The 22,217-nt window shown below is 34.9% G+C and overlaps 1 protein-coding gene across 2 annotated transcripts; it reads left to right on the top strand.

Annotated features, from left to right (window-relative positions):
* Nucleotides 1-15,449: 15,449 nt before the first annotated feature.
* On the top strand, nucleotides 15,450-16,490 carry LOC116525242 (ran guanine nucleotide release factor-like). 2 transcript variants are annotated; one of them, XM_032241007.1, is made up of 2 exons: nucleotides 15,450-16,010; nucleotides 16,212-16,490. In XM_032241007.1, the coding sequence occupies exon 1, from the start codon at nucleotides 15,552-15,554 to the stop codon at nucleotides 15,990-15,992; it is 441 nt and encodes a 146-aa protein (XP_032096898.1). In that variant the 5' UTR covers nucleotides 15,450-15,551; the 3' UTR covers nucleotides 15,993-16,010; nucleotides 16,212-16,490. The 2 variants fall into 2 exon arrangements, with proteins under 2 accessions (XP_032096898.1, XP_032096897.1); XM_032241006.1 differs by having other exon boundaries at nucleotides 15,450-15,988; nucleotides 16,212-16,486.
* The last annotated feature ends 5,727 nt before the right edge of the window (nucleotides 16,491-22,217 follow it).

Below are 22,217 nucleotides of genomic sequence, written 5' to 3'. Positions count from 1 at the left end.
TCAAAATCTAGCAGGTACACAACAAAAAAAATAAAATAAAACGTCAGACCATTATCCCTCATGAACATAGATGTGAAAATCCTCCACAGAATACTACCAAATTGAATACAGCAGCACATGAAACATTAATACCCTATGATCAAGTGGTCTGTATTCCAGGCATGCAAGTGTTGTAATTGACTTTTTACTATTGAAAATTCAAGCTTGCCAAATTTACTTATTAGTTGTAGTAATTATTTTAGTAAGTATTTGTTTATGTTATAAACAATCACAACAACCTGAAATAAAATTAGTATTATTTTATTTTTTCTAATCTTTATACTATTTATTTATTTGCTTTATTCACTCTCTAGAACTTCCTTATATGATTAAATGAAAGAGATAATAGTGAACATCTTACCTTGTTCCTAATATTAGGAGACAAGCATCCAACATTTTATCATTGCGTTTGTTATTAGTTGTAGAAAGAAGTGTTCAATTACTGCCTTCACTAGGCACTAATTCTGTTTTAGTGTTCAATTCACCTATGATATCTGTCTTTGTATATCTCAGCCCTATCGTGTAAGTTTGGCTCAAACACACAGCTGCTTTTAACTTTTGATCAGAGTCTTTCATCTTCTAGTTGTCCCAGATGTAACCTATGGTGAAACAAAATAAGCATTAATAAAAAGAAGTAATTTACTTTAAACATATTCCAGGTCCTGTATTTTATGTGTTGGCTGGTTTTCTAGGCACACCATTTTCTGTGCTCATGGTAGGCAAAATCTTCAACGGGAGGCCCACATATTTTGCAGTGTGATTCTATAGTGTAGACAGGATCAGAGGAGTTAATCAACTCAAAATAATCTGCAATGAGGCAATGAGTCCCAATGCGAAAGCCATTCTGCCACAATTGGGTAGAATTACAGCTGCTGCCATACTGAAATGAAGAATCCAAATATATATTTGATAGCTACCATAGTGCATTAAATGCAAAGACTTTAAAATCATTTACACCTGAATTTAATAACTCAACTTCTTCACTTAACAGCTCTGTGACTCTGGGAAATTTGCCTAGAATATATAAATCTCATTTTTCTTTATTCTTATAAGGTAAGTATAAATAATATAGAATACCTGTAGAGCTGCTGTGAGGACAAATGAGATAGTGCTTATTACATTATCATAAATGATTCTGTCAATGACCCATATATCTTTGTGACCCCAGCCTTTCTGTTCAGGTCACTCAACTTTTGTCTGCAAGCAGTTTTATGTCTTTGCTAGAGGCCTTTATCTTGCCACTAGGCCCTGCTTAACCTATAGAGGTGGGAGGTTAAAAGACCTGGTGAATCATTCTTGGAAGTACCTCTTAACTAATGATTGACAGAAGTTGGTAAACAAACAATTCAGTGCTCTCTCTGCTAGGGTATGATGATTCAAAGACATGTGTTAGATACTGGCTCCCAAAGTCTCCATCGAATTCAACTCCTGTCACCCATAGCAATAATTTGATAATTTCAGTGTTAATGCCTAAATTGGTACCACAGAGGGTGGGGTATTGCTATAAAAATACACAAAAATGTGGAAAAGTTTGGAACTTCCTAAAGACTTTTTCAATGACTTTGACCAAAATGCTGATAGTGGCACAGACAATGAAGTCCATGTTGAGATAGTATCTGATAGGAATAAGGAACTCGTTGGAAACTGGAATAAAGTTGATTCCTTCTATGCTTTAGCAAAGAGACTGGCAGCATTTTTCCCCTGCCCTAGAGGTGTTTGGAACTTTGAACTTGAAAGAGATAATTCAGGATATCTGGTGGAAGAAATTCCTAAGTGGCAAAGCATTAAGAGGAAGCAGAGCGCACAAGTTTGGAAAATATGCAGTCTGATAATGTGATAGAAAAGTAAAACTCATTTTCTGGGGAGAAACTCAAGTTGGCTGCAGAAATTTGCATTAAGTAACAAGGAGCCAAATGTTAATCTCCAAGACAATGGGGAAAATGTCTCCAGGGCATGTTAGAGACCTTTGTGGTAGCCCCTCCCATCACAGGCCTGTAGACCTAGAAGGGAAAAATGGTGTTGTGGGTAAGGGACCCCTTACCTGAGGCTCGCTGATGCCTCAGGACATGGTACCTTCATCACAGCTGCTTCAGCTCCAGCTGTGGCTAAATGGGGACAACATACAGCTCAGGCATTGCTTCAGTGGGTGCAAGCCCCAAGCCTTGGAGGCTTTCACATGGTGTGGGACCTGCAGGTGTACAGAAGTCCAGAATTGATATTTGGAAACCTCTGCCTAGATTTCAGAGGATGTATGAAAAAGTATGAATGTCTAAGTAGAAGTTTGCTGCAGGGATGGGGCTCTCATGGAGAACCTCTGCTAGGGCAGTGCAGAAGGGAAATGTGGGGTAGGAGTCTCCACACCTGGTCTCTATGGAGCTATGAGAAGAGGGTCACCATCCTCCAGACCCCAGAATGGTAAATCCACTGAAAGCTTGCATTGTGCACCTAAAAAAGCTGCAGACACTCAATGCCATCCCATGAAAGCAGTTGGGAGGGGAGCTATACCCTGCAAAGCCACAGGGGTGAAGCTTCCCAGGGCCATGGGTGGCCACCTCTTGCAACAGTGTGAGTTGGATGTGAGACATGGTGTCAAAGGAGATTGTTTTAAAACTTTAAGGCTTAATGACTGCCCTATTAAATTTCAGACTTGCACGAGGCCTGTAGCCCTTTTGTTTTGGGCAATTTCTCATTTGGAACTATGTATGTACCCAATGGCTATACCCCCATTGTATCTAAGAAGTAACTAACTTGCTTTTGATTTTACAGGCTTATAGGCAGAAGGGACTTGCCTTGTCTCATATGAGACGGTGTACTTGGAATTTTGGGTTAATGCTGGAATGAGATAAGATTTTGGGGGACTGTTGGAAGGGCATGATTGTCATTTGAAATGTGAGGATATGAAACTTGGCATGGGCAGGTGTGGAATGATATTATTTGGTTCTGTGTCCTCCCTCAAATCTCACCTTGAATCGTAATAATCCCCGCATGTCAAAAGTGGGACCAGATGGAGGTAACTGAATCATAGGTGTGGTTTTTCCCCATGCTGTTCTTATGAAGTGAGTGAGTTCTTACAAGATCTGTTGGTTTTATAAGGGGCTTCTGCCTTCACTAGGCACTAATTCTCTTTCCTGCCACCTTGTGAAGAGGTGCCTTCTACTGTGATTGTAAGCTTCCTGAGGCCTCCTCACCTATGCAGAACTGTGGGTCAATTAAACCTTTTTTCTTAATAAATTACCCAGTCTCAGGCATTTCTTCATAGCAGTGTGAGAAGAAACTAATACACTGCCTTTCTTCCCTTCTGTGTCATCAGTAAGGGTGTAATTAAGAAGGTAAGACCACTATGATCCTTATCTTCTCACACAAAATAAGAGATTTATTATTTTAGAATATACAGCCTTGTGAGAACTGGCCAAAAAGTCTATGGAATACTATTGTTTTTGCATTGTGTGATGGGCCTGATTTGTCCTAGTTCAGCAGGTCTGGAGGTGAGGAAAAGAAGCTTGATAGGAAATGAGAGAAAACAGGCTGATTGGAACCCATGAATATAGACAGAAACTCACATTTGTCTCTCATTGTCTCTATCCCCAATGCCACAGATTATCTTTAGAAAAGATTTGGAGCTATTTGCCACCGAAGTGTACATGTGTTCATCCAGGAAAGGACTGGCTGCTTTCACACACTAGCAAAGTGAGTCAAAAGATCAATGAAATGTGCCTGAGCAACATAAATCTCTGGCATTCTAACCTGACCCCTAAGCATTAAAGCTGATATGTCACTTCTGCCTTCACAATCTTGTAAATATTTATCTTGTGGACAACTTTAATCTAAAAACACACAGATAAGATAATTATGGAAAGTGTCATTGACATGATACAAAATCAGCACACTTTGTTTACCCTGGCTAGTATTTCTTTCACTGTCAAAATAAGTTATTGGTGCTTGAATATTTGTTTCTGAGTGTAGGACCTACTTTTTAAATAACAGTACCTAGTATGCAGTAGAAATGAAAAAATACTAAATACTTCTAGTCAGGGCAATCTTTCTTGATGATTGTTAAAATAAATATGTGGCCCATTATCTTCCAAACTCTAGACTTTCTGAAACAGTAATAGATGTAGTTTAGGACACATATAAAACTTTAATAAATATATTATTATATATTATAGATACATATATGTATCTATAATTCATAATGTATATCCATACATACATATTTAGATTTTTATCATCCCTTACATTGGGAATATGATTCAGGAAGTGTTTTGAGGTATTGAGACATCTTAATGTTAAATAAACAAACTAGACGGTTCTGATGAAGATGGTTCAGGTGCTACATTTTGAGAATATCTGATCTAGTATACACATCTTATTTTCTCTTTAGACCTTTTAATTATTATGATATATAATATAAAAATTGTTTGAAGTTTCTGGTCTTGGATGAGATATCTTTTTTTAATTTCAACCTAATTCAAATGATAAGAAGGTAGAAGAAGTGAAAATAGGAAGGAAACTTTTATATTTTTCTTGCTAGGAAACACTGATATGAATTATCCTAATGAACAGGCAAACAAATGAACAGTTATCATTTTTAAGTGCTTTACAATGTGATTTTAAAATACTTAATGGAAGAATATTTGAAACTCTTTAGCTAGATATTTCAAAATATGCACAAAAACATAAATATAGCAAATGATTTATAACTTTCTGCATTTGAAAAATATTTTAATTGCTTGGCATTGACAATATTATTGGCAAGGATAAAAAAAGAACCCATAAAGCTCTGCAAATTTTGGAAGACTTCCCTTTTTCCCTCCCAATACTATATATATAACCATTGAAATCTGTAGGAGACCAGTTCCTGTACAGAGGTTATAATTAAAATGGATCATTGTCCCTCTCTAAGAGGCTTTAAGGATGAATTTATTCTGCCTTATATCCATGTTAATCATAGTAGCCAGGGAAAATTCATTGCTTATAGTTTATGCTTCATTCATCTCTAAAAACTTTTTGTTTCCATAGCCCATCTCTCGATGACCCAAACTTTTCCTATGTGACCACTGGACCTCATAATATGGCTTCACCAATGTTATCTGTATCCTAATGTCTTTTCTGAATCTTTCCTTAACTTTCTTACTCTAACAGGGATCTAGCTGTCCTGTGACAATATTGCATTGCACAATAGTACAACTTGATAATCTTTCACTGTAAGGAAAGTGTCATATACCTCTTTCTTTACATGTGCATATCACTGTTATTCTCTCCTTCCTAACATCTCCCTTTCAAACTAAGTCTGTCAGGCAATATCGCCTGCTATCCCACCTTGATAGATACCACTTTGGATTCTCTCTAATTACCGAATATTTCTCTCCCTCTCTTTCCAATTATATGGTCTTTTAGGTCTTTAGGCTTTCCACTTCCTATGTTCTTTACTCACCAATCCTCAAACTAATGTGTCTTTATTTTTTTATTTCCAGTAATTTTATAACTTACAAAATATTAAAATATCTTGTTTTTCAACAACTGCCTATCATCTTTTTATTTTACTCACTGCCCGAATCCATCCAGGCTGTTAAAAAAATAGTGTAGACTGGATGTCTTATAAACAAAAGACATGTATTTCTCATAGTTTTGGAGGACAAGAAGTGTAAGATCAAGATGCCAGCAAACTCAGTGTTGGTAAGGGTCTGTTTTCATTGTTTGTTTGTTTGTCTGTTTTTTCCAGTCTATTTCTACTTTTTATTGTAATTTTTATTTTAAGTTCTAGAGTACATGTGCAGGAAATGCAGGTTTGCTACATAGGTAAATGTGTGCCATGTTAGCTTGTTGTGCCTATCAACCCATCACCTAGGGATTAAGCCCAGCATGCATTAGCTATTTTTCCTAGTGCTCTCCCTCCCACAACCCCACCACCCAACAGGCCCCAGTGAGTGTTGTTCCTCTCCCAATATCCATGTGTTCTTATCTATTCCTGTGTTAGTTTGCTGAAGATAATGGCTTTAAGCTCCGTCCATATCCCTATAAAAGACATATATTTACTTTTTACATATGCATAGCATTCTATGGTGTACCACATTTTCTTTATCCAGTCTATTATTGATAGGCATTTGGGTTGATTCCATGTCTTTGCTATTGTAAATAGCACTGCAATGAGCATACACATGCATGTATCTTTGTAATAGAATGATTTATATTCCTTTCGGTATATACCCAGTAATGAGATTTCTGGGTCAAATGGGTATTTCTGGTTCTAGATCTTTGAGGAATCTCCACACCATTGTCCACAAGTTGAACTAGCTTACATTCACACCAACAGTGCAAAAGTGTTCCTATTTCTCTGCAATCTCTCTAGCATCTGTTGTTTCTTGACTTTTTAGTAATCACCATTAGACTGGCATGACATGGTATTCCATTGTGATTCTGATTTGCATTTCTCTAATGATCAGTGATGTTGAGCTTTTTTCATATGTTTGTTGGCTGCATGAATGTCTTCTTTTCATATTCTTTGACCGTTTTTTAACAGGGTTGTTTGTTTTTTTAACTGTAAATTTGTTTAAGTTCCTTGTGGATTCTGGATATGAGGCCTTTGTCAGATAACTATATTGCAAAAATTTTCTCCAAATCTGTAGGTTGCTTTGTTCTGATGATAGTTTCTATTGTTGTGCAGAAGCTCTCTAGTTTAATTAGATTCCATTTGTCAATTTTTGCTTTTGTTGAAATTTCTTTTGATATAGTTGTTTTTTCCTTTGCATAGTATTTTGGCATGAAATCTTTGCCTGTGCCTATTTCTTGAATGGTATTACCCAGGTTTTCTTCTAGGGTTTTGATAGTTTTGAATTTTATATTTAACTCTTTAATCCACCTTGAGTTAATTTTTGTATAAGATGTAAGGAAGAATTTTCTGCATATGACTAGCCAGTTCTCCAAGCATCATTTATTAAATAGAGAAACCCTTCCCCATTGCTTGTTTTTGTCAGGTTTGTCTAAGCTCAGATGGTTGTAACTGTGCGGTATTATTTCTTAGTTCTCTATTCTGTTCTATTTGTCTATGTGTCTGTTTTTGTACCAGTACCATGTGGCTTTAATTATTGTAGCCATGTAGTATAGTTTAAAGTTTGATAGTGTGATGACTACAGCTTTCGTCTTTGTTCTTTTGCTTAAAGTTGTCTTGGCTATATGAGCTCTTTTTCTTTCTTTTTTTTTTTTTTTTTTTTTTTTTTGGTTCCATATGAATTTTAAATTTTAAAGTAGTTTATTCCGTGAAAAATGCCAATGGTCGTTTAATGGGAATATTGCTGAATCTGTATATTACTTTGGGCAGTATGGTCATTTTCACAATATTGATTCTTCCTACCCATGAGCATGGAATTTTTTTCATTTGTTTGTGTAATCTCTGATTTCCTTTAGCAGTGGTTTGAAATTCTCCTTGAAAAGGTCCTTCAGTTCCCTTGTTAGCTGAAGTCCTAGGTATTTTTTTCTCTTTGTAGCAATTGTAAATGGGACTTTATTCATGATTTGACTCTCTGCTTGTCTGTTGTTGGTGTATAGGAATGCTTTTGACTTTTGCACATTGATTTTATGTCCTCAGACTTTGCTGAATTTGCTTATCAGCTTAAGAAGCTTCTGGGATGGGACAATGGAAATTTCTAGATATAAGATCATGAAGACAATTTGGCTTCCTCTCTTTCTATTTGAATACCTTTTATTTCTTTCTCTTGCCTGATTGCCCTGCCCAAAACTTCCACTACTATGTTATATAGGAGTGCTGAGAGAGGGCACAAGACTTTGTCTTGTGCTTGTTTTCAAGGGGAATGCTACCAGCTTTTGCCCATTTAGTATACTTTCTGTGAGTTTGTGATAAAGGGCTCCTATTTAATTGGTTTATGTTCTTTTAATACTTAATTGATAGTTTTCAACATGAAAGAATGTTAACTTTTATCAAAGGTCTTTTCAGTGTCTATCAAGATAATCATATGGTTTTTGTCTTTAGATCTGTTTACAAGATGAATTTCATTTTTTGATTTGCATATGTTGAACCTGTCTTGCATTCTGGCTATTAAGCCAACTTGATCATGGCGGATAAGGTTTTTGATGTGTTGCTATATTTGATTGGCCAGTATTTTATTGAGAATTTTTACATCAAGTTTCATCAATTTCTACATATATAGATTGAATATATATGTATTAAAAATAATATCAATAGTAAGACAAGGACAGTAATCAATCATAACATACACTTTACTATTAGAAAAGATGCCAAACCAATTATAAATGATGCCACATATAAACAACCAATGTAAGCCTGCTTATGCATAACAAACTAATGTCAGCCCTACTTCTATTAACACATAGGGTCACTAACTTCTAGAAGTAAACCTGCTTGTCAAAATTTCTTTATATTAAAATTTTTACATATATGTCTGCATTGCTTGTGAAATTGTAACTTTTTGCATTCTAACAATATAGTGATAAATATAAAGTTGTGAAATACTTTGGTCTTCTTTTTCTGGTGAATTTTCACTCATTCCATATCTTTTGTAAGTCTCTTATATTTGCTTCTAAATGGAGTTTTAGAGGTCTTTTTAAAATGAAGTTTTAGCTATTTAATCCTCGTGGATTTAGCATTTGTGAATGGTATAAAGTAGTATTCATAATTTTTTCCTTCCTACGTTAGCTTTCCCAGCAAGATACATAAAATAGATGATCATTTTCCTACTAATTTAATATGCCAACTTGATTATGTGCAAATTTTTAAAAAATTTATGGATAGGTTAGTATGCTCTAGTTTCATGGGGCATGTTAGCCATTACTAACAAATTGGCCACATTTTACTAGATATTTGATCTAAATATAACTTAAAATCACACTAAAATTACGTTGTCTAATCTGCGGGACAGGTGCTTTACAAACTTGACTTTTCAACTCAAAATAGTTCAGCTCATCATTGGTTGGGATAGCGTGGTCAGAGGCTTTATATTTTATGCTAACAACACTAAAGATTAAAGAAGTGATGGTGCTACACTGTAATTTCCAGTGGAGTTTACTAAATAGATATGGATTTCATAAGAGCTTATCAAAGGAAGTATGTCCTGACCTAAAGCAAATAGTCTTGGATCTCCAACCAGTTTATTCTTTATTTGCAAGTTCTTCCCCTTCTGCCTAGATTTCAAGAGCTCATACTCCAAAGATAGCCCTGCTAAGGATTAGTGACTTTAATCTGTCAAAAATAACAGAATCTTTCTCATTTTCTTGTTCATATAGTGTGCTGTCAGCCATTTTACTTTTGAAGAATTCCAAGACATGTTACATTCTTTACTTCTGAACCAAGTATGTGTTTTTATATTCCCAATTACTTTTGTACAAATTTTAATATGGATAACTTGTCTTACAAAATGATCCTTGAAGGGCATGATCAGCATCCAACACTTAGAACTGATACAGGCAGGAAGACTCATGCTGCCATATATGTACCCAGAGTGCCCTCTAAAGAGTTTTATTACTCACATTATAAGATTTCCTGGGGAGAGCAGATAGGTAACCAACCAAATGATTAGTTGTAGAAATAAAGTGAGTTCCCAAGTGAAGTACCAGGGTTTACGTGGTTTGAACTTCTTCACCTGTGTCAAGAAAGGAAGTACCTGGCTTTTAAAACTTTTTTTCTAAAAAATAAAATTCTTTTATGTTTAATTTTTGTGGGTACATAGTAGGTGTATATATGTTTGAGGTACATGAGATATTTTTATGCAGGCATGCATTGCATAATCACATCATAGATAATGGGGTATCCGTCTGCTCAGGCATTTGTCCTTTGTGTTATAATCCATCTAATTGTATTCTTTTAGTTATTTTAAAATGTACAACTAAATTATATTTGACTATAGTCACCCTATTGGACTCTCAAATTCTATGGATTATTCTTCCACTTGGCCTTTTTTCTTGGTTTGACAGATGTGAGCCAAGAGGGAAAAGGAGAGGAATGGGTCTTAAAACTATTACTTCTCAGACATCAAAAATAAAATTTTACTTACATTACTGATTCACCTCAGAATGATTTTGCAGGAAACTATTATTAATTACCTAAAGCAAAGATTCATTGTGAATATAACACCATATAACCAATATTATAATTTTAGCTGCATATATTTTCATCATGCTAACATTAGAACAAAGTGCACATTACAAAAAAATAGCCACAGTAGATACTCTTTCCATTTGGAAAATTCCTTGTGTTACTTTTCTATTTTTTTCTATGTTCTTCAAGGAACTACCACAGAGAAAAGAAGGGAAAAATATTTACTTGAGATGAAAAATCTAGCAATTTGAATATGTAGGGGCTTGAGGCTATTTCCACCCAACCTCAGAGTTCATGCTTTTTTGCTGATACAATTCTATGTTTTTCATCAATACTGGATATTGTTTTAATCACTGGGTTTCATTCTAAAGACCTGAGGGAACCATTCATAAAAATTCTTGTAGAGAAGCAATGTACATTTTGATTTGTTTGCTGTTTATTAATTGTCTTTGTTTCATGTTTTTTTTCTGTATTCTGCTGATCCTTGTTTGCCGCTCTCTCTTTCATCAAAAGCATGATACGCTGGTTTAAACCAGCAGCACTAATCCTTTTCATTACAGTATAGGAATATTCAGCCAGGTTACAGATCAATTACGTCTTTTTTCACACTAGTAGTTTCAAAAATTAACCAGATACAGTAATTTTGAGGCAGGGCAGAATCACATTCAAAAAGTGCTGCCTAATTTTATTCGTGATACTTTCATTAAAGAGTAGGTATAAATCGTCTTGTAAGATCTCCTTACTGTCATGGTTATTGTTGTCATTCTATGACTTCTACCTTATTCCTATTTATCTCCATATACACTTTGAACTCAGACAAATGAACAACAACAAAAAAAAAATACACTGGAAGTAACAGGTTAAATGGTCAAGTGATACAGTTTGAAGCTAATGCTCACTCAAACATTTTAGCTTGTGTTTTATTATTCAGATACTCTTCCACTACTACTGTTTCCATTCAACCTTTTTAGATTTCTAACAGTTCATTTTCTTGTTTTGATGCTATGCTGCGTGTTGCACACATTTGTCTTGGCATGTCGATATGCAATGTAGAATTTTCCCCTTTCTCACAATAAGTAATCCTCTTACTATTTAATGGTTTCCACAATTACATGCTACTCCGTCTGATTAGAATGTTGTAAATTAAATATTATAATATTATAAGTAAAATATTATGGATCACTTTCATCTTTTAACAAATATTTCAATTCAATCCTTGAATTGTCTTTTTTAAACATTTATCTATCCAATTAAGTATAATACATTTCAACAAAAAAAATCGAAGTAGCATATTTACTAAGATTTTTAAAAATTGGAAATGCAAAGCTAGAATTTAATGGAAAATTAGACATATTATTGTTCACAAACCTACAGTTTATGTAATCTTTCCAGATATAAGTTATGAGGAGCAGATCCTTGTAGGAAGTGGTGGCTCCATCCTGCTTATGCCTGAATGGTGAGTTTAATTTTGTAATTTAGTAATAGAAAGTCTGTTGTTATCACACTCTACACCATGTCTTCCAACCTAAAATAAATGCGTAAGAAAACTGATATCACATTTTACTGACCTTAATACATTTATATATTTTCACATTTTAACAACTCTTTGTAGATTGCATTTTACCACCCAAGAATCTTATAATTATTCTCACACAGGTGGCAGATGTTAAATTGTTGTTATTGCCCACACGTGTTAAATTGGTCTGGAAAACCATTGGCATCTTCTGATAAAATAAATAAAGTAGCAGCACCAAAGCTTGCCAGAGCTTGGAAAGTAATCCTGGAGAAGACAGTGGAACACTATTTCAGGAAATAGTGTATATCAATATTCTTGACCACACAAAGGATGATATCTTGTGACAGGGTGGACATCAATAGCACTAAGTCAGAAAAAAACTAGAAAAGTTGAACTCCCAATATAAAGAAATTTCAGAATATTAAACAATTTTGTTTCACACACACATGAGCAAATGTGCCATCCTTTGCTGTCCCCCCTTTCCTTGCAAATTGGATTTACTATCTGCTCTTTTCCACCCTTCCTCATGCCCAGGAATGCTGATTTCTGTGGATCTCATCACCTGAACGCTCTTGCTTGGTATCTGTATCAGTCTGTTCTCACAAGCTAATAAAGACATACCTGTAACTGGGTAATAAAAAGTTTAATGGACTCACAGTTCCACATGGCTGTGGAGGCCACCCAATCATGGCCACAGGCAAAGGTGGAGCATGCCTCACATGGTGGCACGCAAAGGAGAAGTGCCAACCAAAAGGGGAAAAATCCCTTATAAACCAGCAGATCTTGTAAGAACTCACCATCACGAGAACACCATGAGAGTAACTGTCCCCATGATTAAATTACCTCTCACCAGGTCCCTCTCATGAAATGTGGGAATTATTGGAACTACAATTCAAGATGAGATTTAGGTAGGCACACAGCCAAACCATGTCGGTCTCTTTTGATTGTATTTGTCCAAAGCTTTCAGATGCCATCAGTAAATCACTCCTATGTATCTCATTGTGGACACTCCTCCCTCCAGGGTGCTAGCTTTCTTTGAGCTCTTTCAACATTATTTATTTCTCTTTCTTTTCATCCCTGTGGGTGAAAATAGTTTCTAGCTCCTCCTATCTTTAGTGTCACTTCATTTCTTCTTTGTACCTTTAACTATATCCATATGTTATTACTAAATCCCTCCATTTGAATAATTTGAGGTAAAATAAGTGTTCCTCCAGGATTCTGATTGATACTAGAATGTATATTAAATATATGTTAAACAATTTTGTCAAAGTTTATCTAAAAGAGTTTTTTCAATAAGAGAAAAACAAAGTACCATAAAATCTAATTGCTATAAACATCGTATCATAATTTAATTGCCATTGCTTTTTTAAATACAAAATATAATGGTATATCTTATAATTCATGACATATTAGATTTGAAAAAATATAGTATTTTAATTTCTAAACACTTGACTGTGTTTATCTTTCAAATATTTCGTAACTTGGGGTTATAAAAGGGGATATGTATAATTTATTGGCTCTACTTAATACCTAAAGGAAATTAAACCTTGTAATGAAAGAAATACAATCCTGCCTAGATTTCACCTACCTGATCTGTTTAATAAAACCACATAGGCCGGGCGCGGTGGCTCAAGCCTGTAATCCCAGCACTGTGGGAGGCCGAGGCAGGTGGATCACGAGGTCAAGAGATCGAGACCATCCTGGTCAACATGGTGAAACCCCGTCTCTACTAAAAATACAAAAAATTAGCTGGGCATGGTGGCGCGTGCCTGTAATCCCAGCGACTCAGGAGGCTGAGGCAGGAGAATTGCCTGAACCCAGGAGGCGGAGGTTGCGGTGAGCCGAGATCGCGCCATTGCACTCCAGCCTGGGTAACAAGAGCGAAACTCCATCTCAAAAAAAAAAAAAAAAAAAAAAAAACCACATAAACTTGTTGTTTCAGTTAGCCTGCTATACTTTAAGATAATTTTTAGTTTTTTAAAGCAACTTGTTTTTAATGCTGTGTTTTCCATCTGTAACATTTTTCAGTAAAGCAAAATCCAATCAAATCAATTTATTTGGTCTTTTCTTGTACTTACTTTACCTACATCGTAAACTTACTTTTAGTATCTCTTATCAGCAAAGCTTTCTTTGAATATTCTAGCCCACACTGTCAATTCTAAAGTAATTGTAAAAGACTCCTTGTATTACACATTTCATAAAATATTTAATGACAGGTATCTAATCACAAATGTTAAATATGCAATGATTTGGCCCTAAGTCTTCTGGAACTTAAATGATTAATTGATATTAATCAATTAATTCCACACAAAAAATGTAAAATTGCAACTGTCAGAATTTCTGGAACAAAACCTCTGTCATGCAAGAACAAACTTCATGCTCACTGCTAAGAGCTAAGGAGATGCATTCCCACAGAAGGCAAGATCCCTAAGGGAGAGAATGGGGGTTGGGGATTTAGGAGGTACAAGATTTTTAATGACATTCTTCAAGGAAAATGAAGCATGATATACTTGAATAAATAAAAAAAAGTTACATCCTTTTTAAAACTTCTTATTAATAATAAATTTTCTAAAAATTGAAAGCCCATATATTTGTCTGGTTTTTTTTTTTTTTTTTTTTTTTTTAATTTACACCCCTGTAAAACGTAAAAACATAAAACTAGTCACTTGGATATGTTCTTAGTAAATACAAGATGAATGTGATGTAATTTAAATATAACACATGATATGTGAAGCCAGAAAAGCTGTCTTCCAATTCTTTTTTTTTTTTTTTTTTTTTTTTTTAGACGGGGTTTTTCTTTTTTTACCCAGGCAGGAGTGCAATGGCCCGATCTCAGCTCACCGCAACCTCCGCCTCCTGGGTTCAGGCAATTCTCCTGCCTCAGCCTCCTGAGTAGCTGGGATTACAGGCTTGAGCCACCGCGCCCGGCCGCTGTCTTCCAATTCTTAAGATTTTCTGTCTCATTTAATATTACTGTTCATGAATATTTATGAACAGTATTTATTTCACTCTGTCTAATTTCAATATTGTTATGTGGTTCAAATCTGATAAGGTATATAAAAGTACTTTATAAATTGCAAAATTATATGTAGTAATTTAACATATAGAACAGTTACTATGTAAATCAATGGTACATTTGAAGGCAGAGCTGAACTTCTGGTCTATGGAAGCTAATGACTTGACTTCAAATAAAGAGGAAAATTAATCTTAATAAGTGTTATATGTACTGGTTTAATAATTTCTGCTAACTAATTAGTTACATTAATGTGTTGCTCCCTTTAATATGGGCTCCTTTGTTAACAGAAGAAAAAGAAATGTAGTTTTAGAGTAGGTATACAAATGAATATAAAAAAGCATGGTTATATATATAAACAGAATGATGTTTATAACAAAGTTCTAACACTTATAAGCTTGATATTTTTGCTAAATTAGTTTATAGCAATAAATCTCTCCATCCTATGAAACAAAATAACTTTTATCTTACAGATAAATTTCATTTATAAGAAGGCTCAGCATTAAATATTATATGCTCAATAAATGTTAACCTTTAACAGTTGTACAGTTGTGATTTTGAATTTTGCATTTACATATTGCAAATCACATCTTAGCAGTAATTACTATAGGAACTTATTATGTGAAACGTGCCCTTTATTTCCTGAAGGCTGATAACTATTTTAAATTGGAAATACATGTATTCAGTTTATTTGAGACTTCAGCTATGTTCTTCAAATTTGTAAATTATTTAAGTCAAGTAACATTTCCTTGATGCTCAAAACATTCATGTAATTAAGCAGAAAAGAGCATTAAAATAAATAGATGGAGAGTGGGCTGGAGGGGGCCGCTGCAAAACCCAGGGAGCCGATGCCACGTGACACAATGTGGGCTTCTTTTAAACCTTTCGAATGCCCATAACCTAGCCTCAGGCCAATGGAGCCCACGAGAGACTGCCCGCTGTTCGGGGGCGCCTTTTCCACCATCCTCCCCACCGGGGCCATTGACGTAAGTGACCTCCGACCGGTCCCGGACAATCAAGAAGTTTTCTGCCATCCCGTGACTGACCAGAGCCTGATTGTGGAACTTCTCGAGCTGCAGGCCCACGTGCAGGGCGAAGTGGCTGCGCGGTACCACTTTGAGGATGTTGGCGGTGTGCAGGGGGCTAGGGCTGTCCATGTGGAGTCTGTTCAGCCTCTCAGTTTGGAGAACCTGGCCCTGAGGGGCTGCTGTCAAGAAGTCTGGGTCCTCTCTGGCAAGCAGCAGGTAGCTAAGCATAACCAGCAGGTAGCAAAGGAAGTGACACTGCATCAGGCCTTGCTGCGGCTGCCCCAATACCAGACTGATCTCTTGCTCACCTTCAATCAGCCCCCGTAAGGAGGAAGGAATGGGCGGGTGTTCATGACTGCATTCCCAGGAGAATCCGGCTGGGAGGGACAGAACAGGGAGACTCACTGGTGGGGTCCTCCAAGGAAGCAGGAATGGGCCAGAGGTTTGGGGACACTGACACTCAGGTCCTCTGGGGAACAGGAATTGGCAATTTCCAAACCTCAGGACTGGATGATGTTCTCTCTCCATCTGTTTCCCCACCCCAAGCGCTGACAACAGGTCATCTCTTGGCCCTGAAAATCTGTCACTTCCACCCTGGAGCCTGGGTGAATTTGAACAGCTGGTGACCAGTCTGACCCTTCATGATCCCAACATCTTTGGTTCCCAGTAAAGGCGCTGAAGCATTGCACGATGTTGCTGAGGACTTGGGGACTTGGTTCTGTGAGGGGGAAAAGAGGTTGAATATCTGGGTTCCTCTTATTTCTTCCCTGTGCATAAACATAAGACAATCCCTTTTCAGAATAAACTTGCTTTATAATCAACATAAAAAACATAAATAAAATAAATAGATGATTTATAGATACAGATGGACAGGTAGGATAGATAAGTAGGTAGGTAGATAGATAGGTAGATGATAAACAAGAAAATAGCACGCAACCTCCATTGACTGCATTGTAGAATTGATATAGTGAATATTTATTCTACTCTGTAAAATAAATTACAATAAGTATCTTTATTTAGTGATTTTTAAAATATTTTTTTCTACCTATGGCCAAAGGACTAGACAAAATTTTGAACTTCTTCAGACTTGGCACAATCCCTTTAATTTTTTTTTTTTTTTTTTTTTTTTTGAGATGCAATTTTGCTCTTGTTGCCCAGGCCTGAGTGCAATGGCACAAACTCAGTTCACTGAAACCTCCACCTCCCAGTTTCAAGAAATTCTCCTGCCTCAGCCTCCCTAGTAGCTGAGATTACATGTGCCCACCACTATGCCCTGCTACTTTTTTATATTTTTAGTAGAGACGGGGTTTCATCATCTTGGCCAGCTGGCCAGGCTGGCCTCGAACTCATGACCTCAGTTTATTCGCATGCCTTGGGCTCTCAAGGTGCTGGAATTATAGGCTTGAGTCACCTTGTTTAATGAATGCCAGAGTTGGAAGGAAATATTGTTTTATTCATTTCTCATTTAGTCTAATAACCTTAGCCTTACATCTTAACCCATGTTATAAACCTATTTCCTCCTTATCTGTGATCTACATTTTCTCAGAACTTAACTGTAAGGAAAATGAACCATGTTTATGTATTTTTTAAAAAACCTTCTTTATAAGGGGCTTATTATCAGTAGAAAATAAAACCAGAATTTTCTATTGCATATTATTCAATCTTTATAAAAATTTATATTATTAACTTCAATGCTATTTACTAAGTTTTTTAATATTTTAATATAATCTGTTAATTGAATCTAATTTTAAATCTACTAATTACATTTTTAGACCTAATCTCTTTTCAACACTCAGGGTCAGTTGTTAGTGCACAACACAGACTTTAAATGTTTTAAGTTAAGATGCACATAAATTGAATTAAAAATGATATGCAACCTGTAATTATGGCTATGCAGAATTGTAGATGCATAAATAAAAAATGGGATGGAACAAAAGCAACAAAAAGTTGATTTGCAATGAGATGGAATATCTACTGAGTCTCATTCGTAAAATTTTTACTGTTGTTATGATATCCCTAAAATACTTTAAAAATTAAACTCTATAGATGTGAGTACCCGTAATATACAATACTGTTTTTATACTCCCCAGAGCCTGTCTAATAGAAGACTGTACTAGGCTTAGAATGGAGAATTAAATGGTAAGATCAGCAGGAAACTCATGAGCAATCAGCAAATGATTTTTGAAAACTGTTCACTGGGTTAGGTGTAGTGGGAATATACAATAGCGAAAAAAACAATTTCCTTGACTTAACAAGCCAACTCTAAGAAGTAGCAGACTTTATTACTTTAATGCATTTCCTAAATTGTTTTGCAAATACTTAAGCTTATCTGCCACCTATATTTTGATTTCTGCTGAAACTTAAGAAGGAATAATCATATGTATAGCACTGTAAAGCTGGTAGACATTGGCAGAAACTGTTGTTTTTAGTTTATCTGAGATACAATTCCCAAACCAAAAATAGCTCAGTCTTCTAGTCTTAATACAGGTGCTCCAAAGATAATTTAATAAAAGTTTTGATTTTTGAATTATCCATAATTCACTGAATAACAAGTTGTTAATTTCTTGGTTTTGAACAGGACACCTTCTACCACAAAGTACTGCTTGAGGAAAAATTTAGTGTGCTTTTATAATTTGTAGGCTTGGGATTTGTCTATTTAATACTTTCCACCAACTGTCACTCTATATTTTTGCCTGGATTAATTACAATATACAACATTAACAAGTTAAATGGAACTGCATAGCTATCTATGACAGCTTAGGTGTTAATGGTGACATTTAAAGTTGTGACTTCCAGGAATAGCAGGTTTTATTTAATTCCTGTCATGATCTTTCAAATATAGCACAATATGCCCATATAACAGTGTCTGTAGGAAAGGAAAGTACACATTGTTAGTTTAAAACACCCTAGCTTAGTTTGCTGCATAGCTGAAAAGCTTCCTGACATGATAGATATCATTCTTTCTCATGTCAGATTGCCTTTTCATGCTAGGACAGAGATTGCTATCATTATTTTTAATAGTTTCATAATATTCCATTGTATAGATTTAATGTAATTTATTTCAGTGGTCATCCACTGATAAATCATCAAGTTGTTTCTAGCCATTTGTTGTTATAAATTATGCTGCACAACTTTTTCTCTGTGATTTTATGCACTTTGGCAATTTTTATCTATAAAATAAATTTCAAGAAGTAGATGTGGATGTGCATTTTAAATTTTGGAAGATGTCATTTGTACTCTAAAAAGTTAAAATAATATATGATTTCTAGTCCTTTATTAATAGTAGGCAGTATAATTTGACAGCTGAAAAGATTTGTCTTGAGATATATTTTATTAAATAGTTGTGGTTTTTGTTTGAAGTCTCCAAATAAGAGCCCTGTATTCACATTTACCTTTGTTGCAATCTCTCAAGTTAACTATTGTTAGCAGGAAATTTGGCAACTTGGCGTGGAATAGTATGCTTTTATATTACTGTAGAGATCTCATGAATATCACCCATTGTTCCCTTGATAAAATTCTACAAAAAATCAAACTGTACAGTATTTGTAGCTTCTGTAAAAATTCCAATATCAAATGTGATAGCACAAAGAGCAACTTTTTAAAGTTAAAATGAATTGTTTTATGAAGTAGCAGAATGTAGACTGTTGAGCCTCAGGAAGTATTTTGAAAGTAATTTTGGCAAATAGGGAATTTTATTGTGATGGCCACCCATTGAAAATTTAGTTGTCCAAAAAGTAATAAGGTTGTATTGGAATCCAACTTACCTCCAAACCCTGAACCTTAAAAATAACATTAAGTCTGTAGGGACTTGATATATATCTAGTTGTAAATAAAATGGCCCTTCTGGTTTGATAAAAACATAATTTTATTGGGGTCCATTTTCTGAACAGATGGATATGAGATTGATTTTCCCAAATCTATCTCAGAGTGGGGCTCTGCTCTGGTGAATGCCACTGAATGGTTATAACCTGAGGAAGCTTGTATTTGACAGAAAAATCCTGCTGTGTTTGAAATACAATTCTCTAAATAATAATATGTTTTCTAAAACAGTAGTCCGTTACATAATCTCTTCTGTCTTCACCTATTCAAACTGTGACATATTTCAATTGAATAAATAGAAAAAATAGTATGGTTATGCATAATGGTTGTCAATGTTATTAACATGGGCAAATATGTATAGGAGATGAAAAAAAGTGAAGTGGCAAAGGAATTGACAAAGGTTTATGGCCGTTAGGACTATTGAATCTCACTGTGAGAATGTTTTGGACTTTATGCTGCCCTCCTGAAAGGACTATTTAGTTAACGTTTGTGGATATTCTATAAACAGCAGAAAAACCGTGAAATAGCTGTTAAAAATATTTCAAACCCTGCATACATAAGGCTGTGATTTCTAAGAAAAGTTATAAACACATTAAAGTGACATAAGGAAAACACCACAGAAACTCCTCCTGTCCACAATTCAGCAACTAAGAAAAATGTCTATTTTGCTCACATGACTGAAAAAGCCTTGTTAACACTTAAACAATAGGAATTTATGGTGCTTATAGAATACACATGTAATAAAATCATTAGGTAAAAAATAACCTAAATAATTGATCTATACAGACTCGAATGTTTTCAAATAAAAGTATCATCATGAAATTGAAACAAGAATAGACAAAGGAAAAATAATAAATACAGACTCAAGCTTACACATATGTAGCTCTTAATTTATGACAATGGTGACACTGCAGTACATAGGCAAAAAGGTAATCTTTTGAGTAGCTGGCGCTAGGTCATTTGGAAAATCCATATGCAAAATATAAACAAATCTTGATCTTTATACCATGCGCAAAATTTGATTCCAATTAGATTGTAAATCTAAATGTGAAAATTAAACAATAAAGCTTTTAGAAGATATCACAGGACAATATATGTAGGAGCTATGGGTAGGCAAAGATTTCTTAGGACAAAGAAAGCATTAAGTATACTGGGAGAAATAATGACAAATAAGACAATATAAAATGAAATACTTTTTGTCAATGGTTAGCAATAGAAGAGTAAAACAGCACAGAGCAAGCCCTGTGAGGTTTAGTTCCAAAACAAATTTTGAAATCATCGACATATCATCACCACTGCTGAAAATTTTGTCCAATTACACCATTTAACTTCAACAGCCTCCTACCAGTTTCTCTGTTCTCTTCTGGCTTGTTAATGGCTCACCACTCTATATTCAGGGTGGTTTCTTAAAAATAAAAATCAGTTAATCTTACTTCCTTGTTTAAAACCATCTACTCTTGGAAAGAAACCCTACCTCTTCAACAAGATGTAAAATGTCCTTGTACCCTGGCCCAGCCCTCACTCATCTCATGTGGCTCCTTGACAGTCTCGTTTCTTCAGAAACACATACCGCTTTTCTTTTCCTACGATAGACCATGCCTATTTCCTGCCTTAGGAAATCTTCATGAGTTGATTTTTGTTTTGTCTGTTTTCCCACTGAATGGAATGTTTTTCCCATTATCTTCATATACTAAGAATTTCCATATAATACTGATTTAACATAAATGTTCTGAGAAAGGCCTCTAACCAACCAATTTAAAATAGAACCACACTCAGTCTTTATTACGTTATTTTTTTTTAGATTATTCAAAGCCATTACCAAACATTTAGTATTTTATTGTTTAGTTATATGTTTTTCATTAGCATGAAAGTTCCATGAGAATGGCAACCTGATCTTTTCTGTTTGCGGTTGCAACTTCAGGGCTGGAACGCTGGTACTAATAGTAATGCCCCTCCCAGTTAGAGTTAAGATGTCCAAAGGTGAAAAGGGCTATAGATGAACCAGCTGTCCTTGGAAATATTCATCCATACTTTTAAGGGCATATGTTACGGGGTAAAATTCAAGCATGTATTTTGTAGCATTTCATCAGGTAAACATTACATTCACTTTTAATTATGTGATTCTATGGTTTTATGTGCCAACAATGGATATTTTTCATATAATGCTTTTTGTCAGGTGATTCATTCTGATGGTCTGGATACAGGCTTTGTAGACATACTGACCAGTGTTCTAGCACTTATTAACTGTGTGATCTTGTAATAATTAACTTAATATATCTATATCCAAGAATTTTCGTAAAAAATGACATAATAACAGTATGTATCTTTTAGTATTTCTGGGTGTATTAAGATAATAAATATAATACTGTAAAAATGACTACCGCAATGTCTGACACATAGTTAGAACTCAAGAAATGTATTGATTTTCTTATTGAATTGAACAGCAGGTTTATATGACCAAAGGAATTCTAAAAAATAGCTATATGTCATCATATGGTTATATGATTCTTGTGATGTTGAATAAAATTACTTGTAGGAACATTATTTCAAAGACATATTCCCATATTTGTCTCCCAATATTTTTTCTTTCTTTGGTCAAGTTCTATATAATGTAGAGCTTAAGATATGTAAGAAAAAATAAAATTTTTACTGTTATAGTAAAAATTTATTGTTTCCAACTATTTATAATGTTGAAAATACTGAGATTATTTTTATGTAGTCTGGGTATAGTTT

This window comes from Sapajus apella, unplaced genomic scaffold (genome assembly GCF_009761245.1).
Source record: "Sapajus apella isolate SASKATOON/1434 unplaced genomic scaffold, GSC_monkey_1.0 scaffold47, whole genome shotgun sequence".
Taxonomy (NCBI): domain Eukaryota; kingdom Metazoa; phylum Chordata; class Mammalia; order Primates; family Cebidae; genus Sapajus; species Sapajus apella.
Note: the sequence above shows the minus strand (reverse complement) of the source record. Positions and strands in the feature narration are given on the sequence as shown.

What these genes read in the sequence shown, in the direction of transcription:
- LOC116525242 (XM_032241006.1), top strand. Translation starts at nt 15,552, where the DNA reads ATGGAGCCCACGAGAGACTGCCCGCTGTTCGGGGGCGCCTTTTCCACC. An exon ending in CTCACCTTCAATCAGCCCCC is followed by an intron (nt 15,989 to 16,211) that starts GTAAGGAGGAAG and finishes CCCCACCCCAAG; the next exon opens with CGCTGACAACAGGTCATCTC.